The 22,849-nt window shown below is 44.1% G+C and overlaps 1 protein-coding gene and 1 long non-coding RNA gene across 5 annotated transcripts in view; one reads left to right on the top strand and one right to left on the bottom strand.

Moving 5' to 3' along the window:
* LOC118381096 (potassium voltage-gated channel subfamily H member 6-like) overlaps nt 1–22,849 on the bottom strand; it is a 35,637-nt gene that overhangs the window by 10,193 nt on the left and 2,595 nt on the right. For 2 of the 4 annotated variants that reach the window (XM_052491532.1, XM_052491531.1), the window contains exons 2-9: nt 21,648–21,878; nt 16,029–16,181; nt 15,763–15,866; nt 15,209–15,548; nt 15,065–15,115; nt 14,127–14,326; nt 941–1,366; nt 359–776 (exon numbers count right to left, since the gene is read on the bottom strand). In XM_052491532.1, the coding sequence (XP_052347492.1) occupies nt 359–776; nt 941–1,366; nt 14,127–14,326; nt 15,065–15,115; nt 15,209–15,548; nt 15,763–15,866; nt 16,029–16,181; nt 21,648–21,878 (1,923 nt within the window). The remainder of the gene's footprint in view (nt 1–358; nt 777–940; nt 1,367–14,126; nt 14,327–15,064; nt 15,116–15,208; nt 15,549–15,762; nt 15,867–16,028; nt 16,182–21,647; nt 21,879–22,849) is intronic. The other 2 variants (XM_052491533.1, XM_052491534.1) reach the window with 2 other exon arrangements.
* On the top strand, nt 14,211–21,641 carry LOC127914539 (uncharacterized). The gene is made up of 3 exons (XR_008088821.1): nt 14,211–14,324; nt 16,149–16,244; nt 17,890–21,641. It is a non-coding gene; the product is annotated as an uncharacterized LOC127914539 (long non-coding RNA).

Raw genomic sequence — 22,849 nt, forward strand, 5'->3', positions numbered from 1 at the left:
CTCAGACACACTGGTGACGTACTCAGACACACTGGTGACGTACTCAGACACACTGGTGACGTACTCAGACACACTGGTGACGTACTCAGACACACTGGTGACGTACTCAGACACACTGGCACAATACAGACACACTGGTGATGTACTCAGACACACAGGCACAATACAGACATACTGGTGACGTACTCAGACACGCTGGTGACGTACTCAGACACACTGGTGACGTACTCAGACACACTGGTGACGTACTCAGACACACTGGTGACGTACTCAGACACACTGGTGACGTACTCAGACACACTGGTGACGTACTCAAACACACTGGTGACGTACTCAGACACACTGGTGACGTACTCACAGCCGATTAGCATGATGCAGATGGAGAAGATCTTCTCAGGGTTGGTGTTGGGGGAAACATTGCCGAAGCCCACGCTGGTCAAGCTGCTGAAGGTAAAGTAAAGCGCTGTGACGTATTTATCCTTGGTGGAGGGGCCGGAGGCAGGGTCTGTGTCGTTGTATGGTTTACCAATCTGTTCAGCCAGGTTGTCCAGCCAGCCGATCTTCATGCCTCCGATGCGGGCCGAGTTGGTGCGCTCCGCGTTGCCGATGGCGTACCAGATACAGGCCAGCCAATGGGCAATGAGGGCAAAGGTGCACATGAGGAGGAAGAGAACGGCGGCGCCGTACTCTGAGTAGCGGTCCAGCTTCCGCGCCACACGCACCAATCGCAGCAGCCGAGCAGTCTTCAGCAAGCCAATCAGCGTGGTTGTCTGGGGCTGAGAGGAGAGAGGTTCAAAGTACAAATAAAGCAATTCATATGAAAGAACAAGAAGATTTATGAGAGAGTCTTTGTTGAATTGGTACACTGACCAACACTGCAAAAAAGGACCATTACTACACATAGATGTAAATGATCCACCTTCTCCTCCATCCATCTCACCTCATCAGAGCCAGAGCGGAATATGAGCAGATCAAAGGGGATGGCTGCCACTATATCAATGAGGAACCAGCCTTTGAAGTAATGCTGGGCGATGCGCCCCGGGTGGCTGACCACCTCGTCATTGTGATTGACATATGTGGTCCGGAAGTTGATGAGAATGTCCACGATAAACATGACGTCCACCACCAGATCCACCACGTTGAGGGGGTTGCAGGTGTAGCCACAGGAGCGCCGGAGCTCGTCCTCCACCTCGTTGAGCAGGAAGGCAGCGGAGTAGGGGGTGAAGACAGCCGTGTAGATGACCAGCAGGAGGATGACCCAGTCCCACACCGCCTTGAAGGGACTGTAGTGGAGGATGGTCCACTTGTGGATGCGAGGCGCCTGGAGCTTGTACTCTGGCAGGACATCAGCCCCTAGGGACAGTACCTAAACGGGGAGAGGGCAGAGATGGTCAGAGAGTCCTACTGAATCTAGATTAATCATGGGCAGTAAAAGTGAAACATAATTTAAACGGAATATCTTTACAATGGTCCCTCACCACCCTGCTGAAAAAGCCTTGATTAGAACCCCAAGAATATGAGATGATAAGCCAAACAGCCTTAGCTAAATGGAAAGCAGTATAAGAAATGGGAAAGAGAGTGAGTCATGTCAGTAAACTGTGCCGAGAAACCCGAGGGACATGGGTTCAGGGAACCAGAGCAGAAGGCAGTTCAGAAGAGAGGAGCAGAACAGGACCTGATATTGTCTTTGTTGTGCCCTTTGGGGGAAGGAAGGGGAGCAACTGTGTTCTGTCTAACTACCTACTGTGTCTGACACCGCGGGCCTTCAACCCACATGTCTATCATCTCAGCACAACTAGAACAGCAGCAGCAAAAAAAAGAGTTCATGTGTATTCCAGAGTGAGTGACAAAGAGGGAGAAGTAGTGTGTGTGTGTGTGTGTGTGTGTGTGTGTGTGTGTGTGTGTGTGTGTGTGTGTGTGTGTGTGTGTGTGTGTGTGTGTGTGTGTGTGTGTGTGTGTGTGTGTGTGTGTGTGTGTGTGTGTGTGTGTGTGTGTGTGTGTGTGTGTGTGTGTGTGTGTGTGTGTGTGTGTGTGTGTGTGTGTGTGTGTGTGTGCGCGTGCGTGCGTGTCTGTAATACAATGCAATGAGTGTAAATGTTCACACAAACATCCCTCAGTCTCACAGCTAGCCAGTCATGTTGTCATGAAGACAATTATGTCCTGGAGTATAAACAATATCTGTCTCAAAGGACTCACAAACAAACACAACACAAACAATGTAGAAGCCGAAGCACAGCTTTTCACAAGACAAATATCTACATGGTTGACGGGGGTCTGATTTCTGAGTGTTCAACACAGTCAGTACAGCCAAGTAGGAACCAAATCAACTATAATAAAAGGTAAGTAAATCATAAGTGCAAATTGAAATACAGAGAGGATTGATTGTGTTCTCATAGTGACGGCACAGACCATAATATTACCTAAAAATGTATATTTTCCTCACACACCATCACCGAAACCACAGTACCTGAATGGACGACAATAACCCATCACACACTCACATAGATCACACTCACATAGACCATTTCAATCAGAGATCACACTCACATAGACCATTTCAATCAGAGATCACACTCACATAGACCATTTCAATCAGAGATCACACTCACATAGACCATTTCAATCAGTCTGAGCCTAGTGCTCCTACTAACCGGTACAACGATGAGAGCCTCCATATCCAGGAGCTCCAGTCTATCCTGGTCCCGACCACAGCAGCAGCAGGAGGAGGAGGAGCACGATACCCTGGTCCTCCTCAAATTCCCCAGCAGCCCACCCTGCCTCCCCCGGAACATATAGGTCCTCCCCTGCTCCATCCTAGCCCGCTATGTCCAGCACAATGCTCCAGATCAGCTACCCAGTGGCCCAGTGCCTATGTGCCCAGCTCTAACAGACCACTGCTGGGAAGTGGACCCTCTCTGGCTGCCTGGCTGTCTGTACCCTTCTCCCCCGCCCCACCCCGCTCACTGGAGTTTTAAAAGACCCTGCTGCAGCTCACCTGCCAAACCATGTGACCCCCTTCACTGTCCCTCGGCCAATGGCAGAGCAGGGTAAGTGCCCTAATTTACAAGCAAATCGACAGGGATTGTTGCAAAGAGCTGGGTGATTTTGGTTAATTTTCACTAACACCTTTTGTGAGTGCTTGTGTAGGAGGGCACTATTGGTCAAAACTGTCTGTGTGCTTGACGTAGAGGCTGTATGGATGACCAGGGATGTTCTCTTGATAAGTGTGTAAATTAGACCATTTTCCTGTCCTGCTAACCATTCAAAATGTAATGAGTACTTTTGGGTGTCAGGGAAAATGTATTGAGTAAAAAGTACATCATTTTCTTTTGGAAGAAAAAAAAAAGTTGTAAAAAATATAAATAGTAAAGTAAAGTACAGATACCCCAAGAAACTACTTATGTAGTACTTTCAAGTATTTTTTACAGCTCTGGACATAGGCAGACCATGGTGCACAATGTGCTCTCTGATATCACCCATATGGTCTCCCGAATGGTGCAGCGGTCTAATGCCCTGCATCTCAGTGCAAGAGAAGTCACTACAATCCCTGGTTCGATTCCAGGCTGTATCACATCCGGATGTGATTGGGAGTCCCATAGGGCGCCACACAATTGGCCCAACGTCGTCTGGGTTTGGCCGGGGTAGGCTGTCATTGTAAATAAGAATTTGTTCTTAACTGACTTGCCTATTTAAATAAAGGTTAAATAGAAAATAAATACAATCTGTTGTTGTCTCACTCAAGATTCATGACAGTTAACATGTGCTGCAGGTTAGGCTGGTGCAACCTCCCTGATGATCAACATGTGCTGCACACTAGGCTGGTGGAACCACCACAGTCAACATGTGCTGCAGGCTAGGCTGGTGGAACCTTTACAGTAAACATGTTCTGCAGGCTAGGCTGGTGTAACCTTTACAGTAAACATGTTCTGCAGGCTAGGCTGGTGGAACCTACACAGTCAACATGTTCTGCAGGCTAGGCTGGTGTAACCTTTACAGTCAACATGTTCTGCAGGCTAGGCTGGTGGAACCTACACAGTCAACATGTTCTGCAGGCTAGGCTGGTGGAACCTACACAGTCAACATGTTCTGCAGGCTGGGCTGGTGTAACCTTTACAGTCAACATGTTCTGCAGGCTAGGCTGGTGGAACCTACACAGTCAACATGTTCTGCAGGCTAGGCTGGTGTAACCTACACAGTCAACATGTTCTGCAGGCTAGGCTGGTGGAACCTACAAAGTCAACATGTTCTGCAGGCTAGGCTGGTGTAACCTACACAGTCAACATGTTCTGCAGGCTAGGCTGGTGTAACCTTTACAGTCAACATGTTCTGCAGGCCAGGCTGGTGTAACCTACACAGTCAACATGTTCTGCAGGCTAGGCTGGTGTAACCTTTACAGTCAACATGTTCTGCAGGCCAGGCTGGTGTAACCTTTACAGTCAACATGTTCTGCAGGCCAGGCTGGTGTAACCTACACAGTCAACATGTTCTGCAGGCCAGGCTGGTGTAACCTACACAGTCAACATGTTCTGCAGGCCAGGCTGGTGTAACCTACACAGTCAACATGTTCTGCAGGCTAGGCTGGTGGAACCTCCACTCGCTCATCCTACTTTGCATGTATAGTTTGCATAACTATGAACATAGCCATGGTGACAGAATAATCTGTAATAACACACAGCGTTACCATGGTGCCCTTGCTGCCAACCCTCTCAAATGTCCCTACTTAGCTGGATCACAAAATACAGGTACATTAAATGCGGCATGTTCAGTGCTACAAGGTTTGTGCCCTACTAAATAACCTGAGTAGAAGGTGAAAGCTTCCTATGACAATTTCCATCTCTTTCCAGAACATCTGACCTCTCTCAGCCCTCACAGCTTTGATTCTTAAATGGAAAAGATGTTCAGACTCAAAGTAAGAGAACAAACCTGTAAGGCTAAAGTCCCCACATACAGTCAGTCCTAGAGGTGGTAAAATGACACCACATGGTTAGTCTCCTATCGATTCCCATCCAGACTACACACTGCCCACTTCCCACTTTATGACCCAACTCTCACCCAGTCCAGGGGGTTCTGCTCCAGTAGTCAGTAAACTAATCTAATACAGGGAATAGAGTAGGACTGAGCTTTAATTAAATGGATAGTTCAGTTAATGCATTTCTTACCCTGAATAAACTATTTGAAACAACACACTGAAACGATTGACTGAAGACTGAGGATGTCAAAATGCACTGCAGAACCTCTCATAGCAGAGCATTTAAAGTACTGTACAGATGTAGGATCTTAATTTTAGCCAGTTCGATACAGCAGGAAAATAACTCTGCAGCAACAGGAAATGTGAATTATTATGTGGATTATAATGAATGGCATTTCAAAGTGGAAATTCTAAACTTCAGAAGCCTTTTTAAACCTCAAATACACAACACGCTTTACATTTTCTGCATTGCAGGAAAGTTCTCCTGCAACAGGATGATGAAATGAAGATTGTACACCTGCAGTACTGTTTGCTACATACCGTATGAAAGGAGACCTGACTGCTGGGGGCTACATCGGGCTCAGGACCTTAGGCCTTATTGCTACCAATGTTTGTGGCTAAATGAGGCTTGTGATTCCACGTGTCACTGTGCTCTTTCTCTGACAGATGCGCTCTCGTAACAAAGATCAGGATTCTCCCCCTGAGGACTGAGTTTAACATCTAACATGATGAACCTGTGGGAGCAAGCTGAGGGATGGGCAGTGTGAGTGTGTGTGTGTTAACCAGATTCACTCATCTGGGTAATTTCAGATTATTGACATAATTTCCAGTCCTGTTTCATAATGACAGCCTGAATAAGATCCATGCTGTCTGCACCACAATGTTTAACCCAAACCACTCAGGGCTTATAACAGTTAACAGTCCTTATTGGAAAATACAATGACATCTGACATAGAATACAACAAATACCTTTTTAAAGATTAAAAACAAACACTAGCTATTTGCATTAAGAACACCTATCTATGTTAATACTTCAGTAACAATCCAGTCTGAAATTAAAAACCTCTGACACTAGTTTTGTTTCATACACCAAAACAAACACCACTAAGGTACTGTGAACTGTTCTCTTTAAATTAGAATAATCATTTTCAGAACAAAATTACATTTGATTCATGCTAATCAAATGAACATTCCAAATTCCAGAGACCAACAAGTACCCTGGAGCCCACAAAACATTAACATAATTATCACCTATGAAAAAAAAGTGGGCGACAAGTGACACAAGACAAATTATGACGACAACAAGGTGACAACAGCACTAACAACATCCGTCACTGTCCCTGCCTCACTGTCAATACGGAGGATGGAGCTATGTAGCCTGCTACAAACCACCAGATGACCATGAGGGTAAGAGGAGAGGCAGAAAAGGACAGGAGTGAGACAGGAAGAGAAAGGAAGAAGAGAATAGGGAGTGAGAGAGTAGAGTTGGAGTACTCACAGGTTGGAGTTTCTGTTTCAGGCTCATGTTGAGGAGTGAGACAGGAAGAGAAAGGAAGAAGAGAATAGGGAGTGAGAGAGTAGAGTTGGAGTACTCACAGGTTGGAGTTTCTGTTTCAGGCTCATGTTGAGGAGTGAGACAGGAAGAGAAAGGAAGAAGATAATAGGGAGTGAGAGAGTAGAGTTGGAGTACTCACAGGTTGGAGTTTCTGTTTCAGGCTCATGTTGAGGAGTGTGGCTGGAAGAGAGGGCGGGAGAAAACTCTCCCTCTGCACCCAGCAGCCCAGCCCTCACAGCTGGAGCCCCGCGGCAACACTGCTGCTGATACAGTATGCACAACACACTCACACTTACATACAAACACATACATACAGTACACTCAGACACAAACTGAGACACACACACAAACACACACATGCACACAAACCTATAGCTAACACAAACAAATACAGTATACGCAGAATCATGAGGCATGTTTTAATTTAGAAAAACATAAACAATATCCGTAGGTAACGTCTGGAGCAGTGGAGGCTGCTGAGGGGAGGACGGCTCATAACAATGGCTGGAACGGAGCGAATGGAATGTTATTCAACCATGTGTTTAATGTATTTGATACCACTCCATCAATCCCACTCCAGCCATTAGCACGAGCCCATCCTCCCCAATTAAGGTGCCCCCAACCTCCTGTTGTCTGGAGTTATTTTAGTCAGAATTGTTCTTCCCTACAGACTTAGTCAGAGACAGGGGGCGCATTAGGGGGAGATGTAGGGTCTGTCTCTCTCACTGACTGTCATTCACCATCTGTCCCTCTTCTACGGACCACTGATTGTACAGTCAATCACATAATGTGCTAAATCTTACGCAGACTAATCAATACCAGCAAAGATCAATGACAGGGATTATGTCCCTCTTTTTGTAAGGCGCAAATCGAAATTCAATTATAAAAGAGGGGATTACCAAGAAGCTCAGTTGTGTAACGAGACGTAACCCAGGCAAAATCCTACATGTATTCTGTACTCATAATAGATAAGGTAACTGCCATGTTGACTGCTTTTTCAGACCATTTATTTTGACCAATGGATACTTGTTTAGTAGTTAGCCTCCGTAATGTGCTCTTGCAGTGATAACAATCTGTTTGACCTAGAAACGTACCATTATGTCATGGTGAAGATTTTCCATGTTCAGAACATTGTAGCTCTTTAAACGATACAGGGATACGGTAAGAACAACATGTAGAGAGAATGGACTGGAGGTGGAGAAAAGGAGAAAGGGAAGAACCAGAGAGATAGATGAGAGAAGATGGAAGATAATGACTGACACCTTGTAGACACCAACCAACATAAAGGAGATAGTGGAGGGCAGACAGACAGACAGACAGACAGACTGAGAGAGAGAGAGAGAGAGAGAGACCTCTGCTGCCCTCTACTTCCATTAGTACCAGAGGCCAAGGTCATCATCAGTGTCAGGCCGCGCAGAGGGCCGCTCGATACCCCCCTGCCTCCCAACGCCTCCCCTTCCAGCATCACCAGAGGGCCGCTCAATACCCCCCTGCCTCCCAACGCCTTCCAGCATTACTAGAGGGTCGCTCGATACCCACCTGCCTCCCAATGCCTCCCCTTCCAACATCTCCAGAGCATAGGGCTATTACGGTGACAGTATTACCGTCACACCTGCAGTCACGAGTCATATGACCGCAGTCAAATTCCATGTGACTGTAGTCACGGTAACTAGTCATCTCCAAGCTCTGATGCTGCTGATGGTCATTAGTAGCCTACCACTTGCTAACTGCCTGGTACTGAGCATTCTATTGTCCCTATAATCACTCTGACATCAATGCAAATGTTATCAAAAATAAAATAAAACACTTCATGAGAGCCCATGAGCTCATGTTGAGCAACATTTCTATAGGCTATGCAATTATGTGAGAAAACAGTTTTGATGGCCTCTATTAAAAAGAGGAGGATCTCATCAGCTTTCTATAGGCTAGGCCTACTATATTTATTTATCAACTTTCCTAATATTAAGCACACTGCTTCGCTTTACAACAGGAGTATAGTCGACCTGGCTGGCATGAAAAGGAACCACGGGAAAAGCATTTTCCATTCTCTATTTAAGTGCATAGATTACATGTATTTTTCCCCCTGCCCCTGTTCCGAGACAGGTGCATGATAATGGTCCATTCTAAATCAAAACAAGTTTTGTTGTGACAAGGAAGGGGTGGTATACAGAAGATAGCCATATTTGGTAAAATACCAAGTCCATATTATGGTAAGAACAGCTCAATTAAGCAAAGAGAAATGACAGTCTATCCTTACTTTAAGACATGAAGGTCAGTCAATGAGGAAAATTTCAAAGTTTCTTCAAGTGCAGTTGCAAAAACGATCAAGCGCTATGATGAAACTGGCTCTCATGAGAACCGCCGCAGGAAAGGACGACCCAGAGTTACCTCTGCTGCAGAGGATAAGTTCATTAGAGTTACCAGCCTGATGATGAAATGGGTGAGGCTTTTTCTCAAAGAAATATGGCAAAAGTCTTAGCAGCCAAGTCAAAATTAGAAATTGATGAACAGAATTATAGAACTTTGCGTAATTGTGCAGTTAAATTGAATCGAAAGAGAAAAAAAATGTTATTTTACAACAATGCTTTTATTGATTGTAAAAATGATTCTGACAAGGTATGGAACACAGTTAAGGGCTTACTTGGTACATCTATCTCATCATGCCCATCTAGTGTGGAGGTTGACGGAAGAATAATACTAGTCCAGCGCTCTAACCACTAGGCTACCCTGCCGCCCCTTCATGGTCGAATTGCTGCAAAGAAACCACTAATAAAGGACACCAATAATAAGAAGAGACTTCCTTGGGACAAGAAACACAAGCAATGGACATTAGTCTAGTGGAAATCTGTCCTTTGGTCTGATGAATCCAAATTTGAGATTTTTGGTTCCAACCGCTGTGTCTTTGTGAGAAGCACAGTAGGTGCACGGATGATCGCTGTATGTGTGGTTCCCACCGTGAAGCATGGAGGAGGAGGTGTAGTGGTGTGGGGGTGCTTTGCTGGTGACATTGTCTTTGATTTATTTAGAATTCAAGGCACACTTAACCAGCATGGCTACCACAGCATTCTGCAGCGATACGCCATTCCATCTGGTTTGCGCTTAGTGGGACTATTATTTGTTTTTCAATAGGACAATGACCCAACACACCTCCAGGCTGTGTAAGGTCTATTTGACCAAGAACAAGAGTGATGGAGTGCTGCATCAGATGACATGGCCCACACAATCACCCGACCTCAACCCAATTGAGATGGTTTGGGATGAGTTGGACAGCAGAGTGAAGGAAAAGCAGCCAACAAGTGCGCAGCACATGTGGGAACTCCTTCAAGACTGTTGTAAAAGCATTCCAGCTAAAGCTGGTTGAGAGAATGATAAGAGTGTGCAAAGCTGTCATCAAGGCAAATATTTTGATTTGTTTAATTATTTTTTGGTTACTACATGATTCCATATGTGTTTTTGTCATAGTTTTGATGTCTTCAATATTATTCTACAATGTAGAAAATAGTAAAAATAAAGAAAAACTCTGAAATGAGTAGTGTTGTCTAAACTTTTGACTGGTGCTGTATATATATTTTTTCATCATATATATATATATATATTGTTTCTATACTGAACAAAAATATAAACCAATATGCAACAATTTCAAAGATTTTACTGAGTTACAGTTCATATGAGGAAATCAGTGAATTTAATCTATGGATTTAATCTCTGGATGTCACATAACTGGGAATACAGATATGCAACTGTTGGTTACAGATACCTTTTTAAAAAATGGGGCTCACAATGGGCCTCAGGATCTCGTCACAGTATTTTTGGCAATTCAAATTGCCATCGATAAAATGCAATTGTGTTTGTTATCCATAGCTTATGCCTGCCCATACCATAACCCGACTGCCACCATGGAGCACTCTGTTCGCAACATTGACATCAGCAAACCGCTCACCCACACAACACCGTACACATGGTTTGGTCTGCGCTTGTAAGGCCGGTTGGATGTATTGCCAAATTCTCTAAAACGACGTTGGAGGCGGCTTATGGTGGGGAAATGAACATTAAATTCTCTGGCAACAGCTCTGGTGGACATTCCTGTAGTCAGCAGGTCAATTGCACACTCCCTCAAAATGTTAGACATCTGTGGCATTGTGTTGTGTGACAAAACTGCACATTTTAGAGTGGCCTTTTATTGTCCTCAGCACAAGCTTCTTGATATGCCACACCTGTCAGGTAGATGGGTCATATTTGAACAGGAGAAATGCTCACTATCAGGGATGTAAACAAATTTGTGCACAACATTGTAGAGAAAGAAGCTATTTGTGGGTATGGAAAATTTCTGGGATCTTTTATTTCAGCTCATTAAATATGGGACCAACACTTTACATGTTGCGTTGATATTTTGGTTTCGTGTACATTATCTCTAAAACACTTAGTTTTTAGAAAGAAATTGTTGAAATCGTCAAATATCATTTGGAAAGGTACAAGGTTGGGGTAAATTCCATTTCCAATTCCAGTCAATTCAGGAATTCACTGAAATTCCAAATCTCTTCAATGCTTTTCAATGAGGACAAATTGGAATTGAAACATGGTTTACTTTCTGAATTGACTGGAATTGAAATGGATTTGACCCCAAACCTGGGAAGGCAACATAATTAGACTGGAGAAATCCAGTCTGTTTGTGCTAACATTTCACTCCTAGCCACTCCATGTCCTGCCAAACATGATGACTTCTCCAGTCTAATTATCTTCTAGAAGTGTGAACTTGTTGGTGAGGGCGAATAAAAAACAAACACCACAGCTCATATAATTTGAGAGTACATGTGTGTGGTATTTACAGTGATCAGCAGCTGAGGACTCTACCAGGAGCAGGTTTGGAGGAAGTGGAGAGGGGGGCATCTATTGGCCCGATCGATTTTTCCATTGGTAGGAACGAGAGGCACGCCAAATTGCCTCCCATGTCCACCCAGCGAGCAAGACAGAGAGCATTGACACGGCAACCTAAAGAGCTCACCACTCACTCAGAGCAATGCTAACATTAGCAGCAAGTCCAACTGCCTATTCACAATCAATCAACTCAATTCTGATTATATAAATCCCCGTTATAACACTCAAATGTACTGTCATAAGACATGTATGTTCACCTGACACACACACACATCTAGTAATACCACAAAGATCCCTAATATTGAGTCCCATTATTCCACTTGTAGTGGACAAGTGAAGTCAGGGTAGCCAGGGTTAGTGTGTGGGTTCATCTGGCTGGTGGCCACTCTGACTGTCCCACCACAGACATGTGGGTCAGTGTGCTACGCAGTAGTGTTGTGGGGCCATCTCACTGCGTTAGTGTTTCCCTGGCATTACAGGTCATGACAATGTACTCAAACTTAGTGTGATGACATGTGGGTGTGAGAAGTTCTTCTGCTGGCACAGATGTCACACTATGGAAGGTGGGATCTTTCTTTCACACATACAAACGGTATTTTCCCAATTCCCCCTCTTATACATGCAGAGAGACAAGAGCATATAGTACAGTAGTGATGCTAAATAGCATCCCATACATGTAGCCAACAAAATGTTCATACAGGAGATAATATCCTCTTACACACTACATGACAAAAAGTATGTGGACACCTGCTTGTCGAACATCTCATTCCAAAATCATTAGCATTAATATGGAGTTGGTCCCCCCTTTGCTGCCTAAACTGCCTCCACAATTCTGGGAAGTCTTTCCACTAGATGTTGGGGACTTGCATTCAGCCACAAGAGAATTAGGGAGGTCGGGCACTGATGTTGGGCGATTAGGCCTGGCTCGCAGTCGGCGTTCCAATTCATCCCAAATGTGTTTGATGGGGTTGCATTGGGGTAGGTAGTGTTCTCCGGGCATCCACCAAATCCAGATTTGTCCGTCTGACTGATAGTGAAGTGTGATGCATCACTCCAGAGAATGCGTTTCCACTGCTCCAGAGTCCAATGGCGGCAAGCTTTACACCACTCTAGCCGACACTTGGCACTGCCCATGGTGATCTGGCCAGTACAGTACTGTAATACTGTAATATATTCCATTTACGTAGCAGATGCTTCTATCCTAAGTGGCAACAGTGAATCTCTATCCTAAGTGGCAACAGTGAATCTCTATCCTAAGTGACCCCAGTGAATCTCTATCCTAAGTGACCCCAGTGAATCTCTATCCTAAGTGGCAACAGTGAATCTCTATCCTAAGTGACCCCAGTGAATCTCTATCCTAAGTGACCCCAGTGAATCTCTATCCTAAGTGGCAACAGTGAATCTCTATCCTAAGTGACCCCAGTGAATCTCTATCCTAAGTGACCCCAGTGAATCTCTATCCTAAGTGACCCCAGTGGAAATCGAACACACAACTCTGGTCTTGTTATTGCCATGCTCTTATGAACTGAGCCACATACAGGACCAGTACAATGCATAAGTACAATACAATACTGTAAAATACAATACATATTACAGTACAGGTGGAAGATATATGATTGTCATCCCCATGAGCGTACCATGCTCCTTCAGGCCATGAATGAGTCATGTAATGACATCAATCCAGGCTTTGTCAGGCTTGGATTCTCTATGCCAAAAGGTTTTTCCCCAGGTGCATGAACAATGAGGACATTTACTGCGATGTCGATGAGAACCAATGGCCAAATACTCAAGACAGGCCTGATGCAAACTAATGCTTGCTAAATGTTATGTTTCTTTCATTTGATTACAGTACACCTATGTTGGAATTATATCTGAACAATACAGATATTATTTTCATCGATTGTGAAAGATCACACATGGAATAGAAATGATTGAAATTTGATGTTCAATTTCAATAGATAGTGAAAGTGTATTGTCTAATGTGAAAACAGTACTGTAGCATATTATATTCAAAGGGCATTTTGAAACATGTATCTATCTATTGGATTAACTAGCTGTGACGAAGGCCGCTAGGCAGATACAGATACAGATAAATATCAGTGATACTACCAAGAGCACTGTGCGGTTTCCTTTTTCCATTAACTAGCTGTTAAAATAACTAAATTGAGAAGATATTAATATGTTGTGTTTTGATGATTAAATAAATGTTCACATGGTTCACATTTGACAGTACATTTATATGTTGGATGAATGGTTGGGTGGTGAAAGATGCATTCAAACTAAATAAATGCACAATAAAACACTTTATGAGACTTGCCGTGTTACAAGTGTTACCAGTTTGGAGTTTTGTATTAAGAAAATACTTTTGAAAATAGCACCAGTGACTGAAGAAAAAGTTCATTTTATATACTGTATATAATTCCTGTTTGTGTGTTTGTGTGTGTGTGTGTGTGTGGATGCATGTGGAAACTCTTGAGTGACATGCAGCTGCTTCTTCAGCAGAAAGCTTGCAACACAGGAAGTCAGACCGAAGAGATGTAATCCACCACTTCTCAATAACGCAACGTTCCTTTTACACAACATCCTGTGTACACAATATCGCACATACCGTTCTGAAAAAACTCACTTTAAAAATTCCTTAATATATAAGCAGAATACAGGTTGAGTCAGGCAATCACATAGTTGTGGTTGTGTGAAATGAGTGCTAGTGAGGACCATGTGTCTCACCTGTGTGACATGTGTGACCTTCTCTGTGACGTCTCGGTGGCGGTCCTTTACTTTGCTGGGAGCGATGATCTCGATCTCAGTGGGCGAGGGCTGTCGCAAGAGGTCGGAGGCAAAACTGAGTGTGAGGGGGTTACGAGTGCTGGTCCTGCGTCGCATCAGGTCCGAGTCTGAGGTGGAGCTCAGAGTACCGGTCTTCAGGTCTGCACACAACAACACTCATCTCTCATTACTGTGTCTCTATCTACTTTCAACGACTAGTTTACATATTATATTATCATTCAAATCCTTTATTTAAACTGCAAGTAACACATTCAGAACTAAAAATATAATGTGTTATAATGCAATTTTCATTCCTCTAGGTGAGAAACATCTTGGTTTATACTGAGCAAAGCATCTGAGTGAGAAAGACACAGAGAGAGTTTATTATCTGTTTCACTTGTTTTGGCAGTGTAAACATATGTTTCTCATGCCAATAAAGCCAATTAAATTGAATTGATAGAGTAATGAAATGAGAGGGGGTGTGTTAATGCATTGCGGGGATGCATGTATTCCTCTACATTATTTCCCTGGGGTAGATGGGAAGTCCACAGCACTACACTCCATAGCCCATAGTATTAGCTGTTTGATGAGTAAAGGATGGCCTCTGAGTGACTGGGACTCCTATAGACCTGGCGCACACACACACACACACACACACACACACACACACACACACACACACACACACACACACACACACACACACACACACACACACACACACACACACACACACACACACACACACACACACACACACACACACACACACACACACACACACACACACACACACACACTATAGGTTAGAGACATTGATTAGTGATTCCCTGCTGCTGCACATGCTCAGTGCTTGAGGAATGGGAGTGAGGATTTGCATTTTCTAGAGAACAGAATACCTCCAACAGGCCCAGGTAGCTTTGGCTTGGTTTGTTTTGATTCAGATGGAACTGTAAGAGGAGACAGCCACATTTCTTCCTGTCAGAGGGGGTACAAGTGTACAGACTACACTTATGTCTGGGTACACACACACACAAACTCACTGCTGTTGGAGCGTGGGTCTCCTGGTCGGCCCGACTCGGCCCTCATGCTGTCGAGGTCATCCAGGGAGGAAGCTCTGCGGAGGCTGCCGACAGTCTCTCTGGAGCGGCTCCGGGGCAGGACCGTCCTGGGGAAGGCTGCACTGGAGAAGGGGCTGCTGGGGAGGAAGGGCACGCTGGGTTCCAGCCGCTCTGACAATAGGGACAGCAGTTTGGGGGAGTAGTGGCTTGCAGGCTGGGAGGACTCGTGGTCCTGCTCTATCAGCGCCTCCGTCTCAGACTGCATGCAGCTCTCCTTGGACGGGATACGGAACTCTTTCAGAGGGATCTCTTCACTGTTGGGCTGAATTAGGGAAGGAGGAAGAGGACAATCATAGGTTAAATATTGTAATAGATTTCTACTTACTGCTAAATGTATGTGACTGAAGCTATATTCATTACAAAACATAAGAGATACAGGAACTGAGATAATCAAGATATATTATATGTAAGGTCACATTTAGACAAATACTGTGTGTATAGGCCTATGTGTGTATGGGAGTCTCTGGCCACCTTACCTGTGGGTAGTCCACCACCACCCCCCCAAACTGGTCTTTGGCGAGGGAAGACCGACGCATTGCACGTACCAATGGCAGTCTCAACTTCAGCCTGCGACTCTGCCCTGAGAAACCACAGAGTGCTTATACATACACTTTACATAAATACACATACAGTACCAGGATGTAGTCACATTCTGTATGTTATAACACAGCTACATTCAACATGGCATCAACAGGTTGATGCAGACAGACAGACAGTATCACACACACACTTCCACACTGACCTGCCCATACCCAACCCTGGGCCACCCTCTGTCTCAGACCTGGTTTCTTGAGGGAGGGGTCAATGATTTCCTGGAAGTTGAGGATGAACATGATGACCTGTCCCTCTGCTTTCTTCACAGGAACAACATCAATCAGACAGGGCCTGCAGGTCCCTGCAGGGGGGAGAGTCATAACATTATAAAGCTGCTAATGGCCATCCGAACCTGGGCTCAAAGGTAACTAAGTAGACTTCAGGACAGCTCAAGTAACTATAAATATTGTTTAATCTTATCTGACTGTTCTCTCTTTGACACTGAACACATTTAGACTCAGAGTATCAGGTTTCATGGTTGGTGGGCTGTTACTGCCATCTCATTTCAGTTTTATGTGGAGAGGCCTTTCAAACAGCAGTACAGTCTTGTAGTTTCTTTCCATGACTGGATGTTTTCCCAGGGCATTTATGAAACCTTCCTTTCTGTTCAAGTGAAGCCAGGGTGAGGGCTGTCAACATGTCCTAGCATAGGAGAAACATATAGAGGGGGGATGCAGAAAATGAGATATAGAGGGAGATAGAGAATAAGACCAATCAAAACGTAGACAGACTGTAGGAAGAGGGGAGGGAGAGAGCGGGCGAGAGGAAGAGCTAAAGAAAGAGAGAGAGGAAGAAAGAAAGCAAGAGAACTACAGAAGAGAGGGGAATAGAGTGGCATATCAATCATAGTACTGAGCGATTAGTGGTGTAGGCGTAAATTAAACACAGACAGAACAAGTAGATGTGCAATGGATTATAGTCATTGTAGTTAATTACCATGCTTTATGCTCTAAACTATGTAGAATATTGGCTTGTTCAAAACTACAACCCCCTACTACAAGTTCTTGAAATTTTCCGCATTGACCTCTGCAGCAGAGGTAACTCTAGCTTGTCCTTTCCTGAAGTCCTCACGATAGCCAGTTTCATAATAGCACTTCATGGTTTTTGCGACTGCACTTGAAGAAACGTTGACATTTTCCTCATTGACTGACCTTCATGTCTTACAGTAATGATGGACTGGTGTTTCTCTTTGCTTATTTGAGCTGCTCTTTCCATAATATGGACTTGGTCTTTTACCAAATAGGGCTATATTTTGTATACTACCCCTACCTTGTCACAACACAACTGATTGGCTCAAACGCATTAAGAAGTAAAGAAATTCCACAAATGAACTTTTACCAAGGCACACCTGTTAATTGAAAGGCATTATAGGTGACTACCTCATGAAGCTGGTTGAGAGAATGCCAAGTGTGCAAAGTTGTCAATAAAGCCAATTAAATTGAATTGATAGAGTAATGAAATGAGAGGGAGTGTGTTAATGCATTGCGGGGATGCATGTATTCCTCTACATTATTTCCCTGGGGTAGATGGGAAGTCCACAGCACTACACTCCATAGCCCATAGTATTAGCTGTTTGATGAGTAAAGGATGGCCTCTGAGTGACTGGGACTCCTATAGACCTGGCACACACACACACACACACACACACACACACACACACACACACACACACACACACACACACACACACACACACACACACACACACACACACACACACACACACACACACACACACACACACACACACACACACACACAAAAAAATATATATTTTGTTTTGTTGAACACTTTTTTGGTTACCACATGATTCCATATGTGTTATGTCATAGTTTTGACATCTTCATAGTAAAAATAAAGAAAAACCCTTGAATGAGTAGGTGTGTCCAAACCTTTGACTGGTACTGTAAGTAGAAGCTAACATGTTGGGTGAGTTTGGACATTTACAAGTGTATGTGAATGAGAGACATTGTGCAAATGAACAAAGTTTGACGCATGCTTGTTTGAAGGACGGACAGTACTGGCTCTGGAGCAGCATGTGTACACGCTGTGTCTGTGTGGAGTCCGGAGTCGCTAGGGCAATGGACCTGCCTGTTCTGCTCGGAGAAAATGGGGGAGGAGACGGGCCGAGAACAGAGAGGAGAAAAAAAGATAGCAGTGGCAGTTGTACAGATAACTCATCCAAAGGGCTTTGACTTCTCAAACTTGGCAGAAAGCTAACATAATATGATGCCCCGTCACCTTATTAATTCAGCACTTACTTAGATACTGTGCATTCGGAAAGTATTCAGACCCCTTCACTTTTTCCACATTTTGTTACGTTAGAGCCTTATTTGTCCTCATCAATCTACGCATAATACCCCAGAATGACAGAACAAAAACTTGTAGCAAATTTATTAAAAATAAAAACTGAAATATCCCATTTACTGTACATAAGTATTCAGACCCTTTACTCAGTACTTTGTTGAAGCACCTTTGGCATTGTTGACCTTCAATATAAAACACAACCCCGTCAATACACAGATGGACTCACCTGTTCCTGCTTACTCCCATTGTGCTATAACACGAACAAACATGTGACTGGCTCAACTGTTCTGGGGAACTACGGTAAGTCTCATAATGTAAAATAATGTGACAGGTGAAAAGAAGAACACAATCTGCTTTATCTCCTAATGCTCTCCTAACATATTGCACAGGTTGACTGCAGGTATTTACCTAAATACACACAAATATTACAATTTATTGAAAGACTTCAAAGAAATAGTTTCAAAGGTATTGACGGTATTGAAAACCCATCCTGTGGCTATTTCCAAATACCCTGGTATACGGGGTCCACTGCCCAAGCCTAATTGATTCCCATTCAAAATCCTATTTTCCCTAACCCCTAAACCTAACCCTTAACCAAACCCTAACCCTAACCCTAACTCCAACTCTTAACCCCTAATCCTAATTGTAACCCTAACCCCTAAACCTAACCCCTAAGCCTAAAACAGCCATTTTCATTTTGGGGACCGGCAAATTGTTCCCGGAGTAATGTTCCCAGGAAATGTCCTTGTTTTACACTCACATACACACATTAACAAACAAACACATGCATTCAGTGACTGATCAATTAAGATCAATCAAGTACAACAATATAATGCATTTTTATTGTGTATGATGAATTGTACCCATTTACAATTCATTCGTGCTTGTGTGGGCACCTGCGTTCATGACTGAATGCATTACTGGGATACAAAATAAATAGATGTTCAGTGGATTTGAGCTGGCACACTGACAATATTTCCATGACAACAAGCTCTCCGACACGGCACTTCTCATGCCCAAATGACTAACGTAACGGTATTGTGTCTACAGCCTCACTAGCCAGGTCTGTTTGCTTGTCCCTCTGTCCTTTGCAGGGGTCGCAAAACAAACTGGAAAATAATGAAATTTTTAAGGAACAGAATCAGAACCAGACCAGGGAACGAAAGTGATCTATATTGTTCTGGAACATAACCATTTTTGAAATAAAAAAATGCAACAAAGCGCCTATGCAAAGCTCTCCCTCTGTCAATCATTAACTTCTTCCAAAGTCTGCCAGGTGAAAATCTTTGCCAGAGTGTGTGCGTGTAGTCTATCTGCCCCTCAGAAGTATAGCTGTAGCCTGCGGACATTACAAACATAATCCACAAGATAGGGAGAGAGATTTTTTATTACAGCAGGATGGATGAACTTTTTCAACGCTAGTTAGGGATCCTATAGTTCACATTGGATTTATTAACTATAAAAAGGTAAGATGTGTTGTTAATTCAGGTGCCGCTGTGCACACGAAAGCTTGTTAGCTAGCCAGCTACTCTGCGCCAACGTTAAGCCAACTCTGAAGTTCAAAGACATTCAAAATTCTACCCTAGAAGCCGCTCCTCCGTAGGTATAAATCTGTGGGCCTCCTCCTCAACCCTCTCTCGCTGTCTCCCCACTCGCAAAATTTCAGTTGCATCTCACGCCCTACACTTGTCTTTCCATAACGCATGTGAACAACTCACTGAGCTATAGCGTGCCAGCTCTATAGCAAGCTTGTAAGGGGTGCATAACCGGTGGCAGGGAAGTCAGACGCAGGAGAGCAGAACTTGGTAATAGCCGGGTAATCGCAAAACCAACGGCATAAAAAATAGCAAGATATTGGGTACAAAAACCCGTCATGCACCAATCATCACATGCACAAGCACCACAATAAACAATCCCACACAAAGACATGGGGGGAACAGAGGGTTAAATACACAACAAGTGATTGAGGGAGTTGAAACCAGGTGTGAGGAAAAACAAGACAAAACACATGGAAAATGAAAAGTGGATCGATGATGGCTAGAAGACCTGGCGACGCCAACCGCCGAGCACCACCCGAACAAGGAGAGGACCCAACTTCGGCGGAAGTCGTGACAAAGCATCTCTATCCATACTGCATGATTGGAAAAGTAATTTAATGTCGAGCTAAATGGAAAATAAATAAAGGTTTAAAAAGGAACAGAAAGTAATGATATAAACGGGTACTTTGGGGAGGTTGAACCAGTTCAGAACTGTAGTTTGCTGGTCGGAACAGTGTAACGAAAAATATTATAGGTTCTGTTCAGAACAAAACAATTGGAAAATAATTTTAGTTCCAACCCCAGGCCCTGTGTACATGTACAAGAGACAAAACACAGGAGCATACAAGTATTTTAATTTTTTAAATAAAACAAAATCACAAAAGTAGTGCACTGGGCCTTTACTTGTCCTGTATTAGCGGACCTATATAGGCTTCCGTAGAGCGTGCAAAAAATACATAATCTGCACCCCCCCTATCCTCCTGCAGCACCCCCACCCCCAAACTACTTAGTGCAGCTATGCACAGGATGGGAATGGGGCGTGGGGATGTCACGCCCTGATCTGTTTCACCTGTCTTTGTGATTGTCTCCACCCACCTCCAGGTGTCACCCGTCTTCCCAATTATTCCCATGGTATTTATTCCTGTGTTCTCTGTTTGTCTGTGCCAGTTTGTCTTGTCAAGTCAACGAGCGTGTTTTTCTGTGCTCCTGCTTTTTCTTGTCTCTGTTTTTCTAGTCCTCCTGGTTTTGACCTTTTGTCTGCCCTGACACTGAGTCCACCTGCCTGACCATTCAGCCTGCCCTGACCTTGAGCCTGCCTGACTCCCTGTACCGTTTGGAACTCTGATCTGGTTCTGAACTTTTACCTGTCCTCGACCTGCCCTCTTGCCTGCCCTTTGTTGTTTAATAAATATCAGAGACTCGAACCATCTGCCTCCTGTGTCTGCATCTAGGTCTTGCCCTGTGTTGTTATAGGGGATGAATAAACATGTTGCAGGTGAGGTAAGCAGGCCCAGACAGCTCCACCATGTCCACTCCCCAGACAGATAAATTAGTAGAAGAGAGTTCACTGTGTCTGCATCTGGGTCTTGCCCTGTGTTGTTATAGGGGATGAATAAACATGTTGCAGGTGAGGTAAGCAGGCCCAGACAGCTCCACCATGTCCACTCCCCAGACAGATAAATTAGTAGAAGAGAGTTCACTGAGTCTGCAGCAGCTGGCTCCACATACTGTAACACTGCATCATACAGTAGCATCATATAAAAGTGAGAGGGAGACAGCCATGACACTTGGAGGGACCAAAATATTCTGTATGTGACTTTTACAGCACTCCCCACTATAAAGAAGGGGAGTAATGTTGTCACTTTGACTCTCTTGCTCTTTCCATCTCTTTCTCTCAGTCTAACCCTCCACCATTTCCTTACCTTCTTTGTTGTAGTAGAGGATCTCCACCTTGCGCTCCTCTGACCCTAGCAGGGCCTGTGCCAGCTGTGCCAGAGCAGTCTTCATGGTGCCAGGCCCCACCAAGAACTGGCAGGTGCAGGACTGCTGCATGATCTCTGCCCGCGTGAAGCCAAACATCTGGCAGAAGCCCTCGTTACAGTAGATAATGCCACAGTTCTTCATCTGAGCGTTGGCTATCAGGAACTTACGATCTGGGAGGAAACCAAGGGGAGAGTCAGAGCAGATATGAAAATGTATGATTATGGTGGGAATGTGGTTACAGTACAATTATAATTGAAGGCTTATTACATCAAATGCAATATGCGAAATCGGACAATCAAAGTTTATCCAATTTCAGAAACATTCAGTTATCATAATCAGGTGATGATCATTTCAAGGAGAAGTCTCTCAATCAGATCCAATTCAAGTCTGGACTGTGTTCATTTCAGTATCGCATTCAACTAACCACATTCACCTCAACATCAAGTTGAAATTGGAGTAATCAAGTCTGTCCCTCTGCGGCACAAATCATATCAGTGCAATGATTCAAGATGGCCCCAGAGGGACTAATACGGAGCAGCTGGACTCAGCAATGACAGTCCGCAATCAAGATTATAATATACTGCAATAGGTTTCAGCCGTCCTTACCTAGGTTCATGAGTGTGGCTATTGTCTCCAGCGCTAATGACAATTGCCTTCGAAGTCACATCAGTTACACTGATATTGTCGTACAGCGTGATATTCAATCAGTACAGTTTAGGTTGAAAAGCTGCTCAAACATCTGTGCCTCTGACTCTGTCTCTACTCCTCTTTTTATCCCCTCGTGAAACTAAGTTACACAACTCTCATTCTTCCCCATTTAAACAAATATGAGGAGAGCGATTTGGAGCTTCACCCAGAAAACGCAGAACCCCTTCCCCCTCCTTGCTCCTCTGTGTAGAGTAAATAGGTGAGGCCGTTTGGTGGAAAGTACATCCTATCCTAAGTCATTATCAATGCCTCAGAACACAGACACCCAGACTCAGATTGTTGCTAAGCAGCAGTGGTTTGGCACACGCATCACCCGGCAGGGTGCTTACGCACGCACACACGCACACAGAGATAAGGAAGACATCAGTTTGATGGGACTTATCGATCTGTCTCTGAGGACCCCTCTGCAGAGAGCTTTGAAAATCCCAGAGTA

Source organism: Oncorhynchus keta, chromosome 32 (assembly GCF_023373465.1).
Source record: "Oncorhynchus keta strain PuntledgeMale-10-30-2019 chromosome 32, Oket_V2, whole genome shotgun sequence".
Taxonomy (NCBI): Eukaryota; Metazoa; Chordata; class Actinopteri; order Salmoniformes; family Salmonidae; genus Oncorhynchus; species Oncorhynchus keta.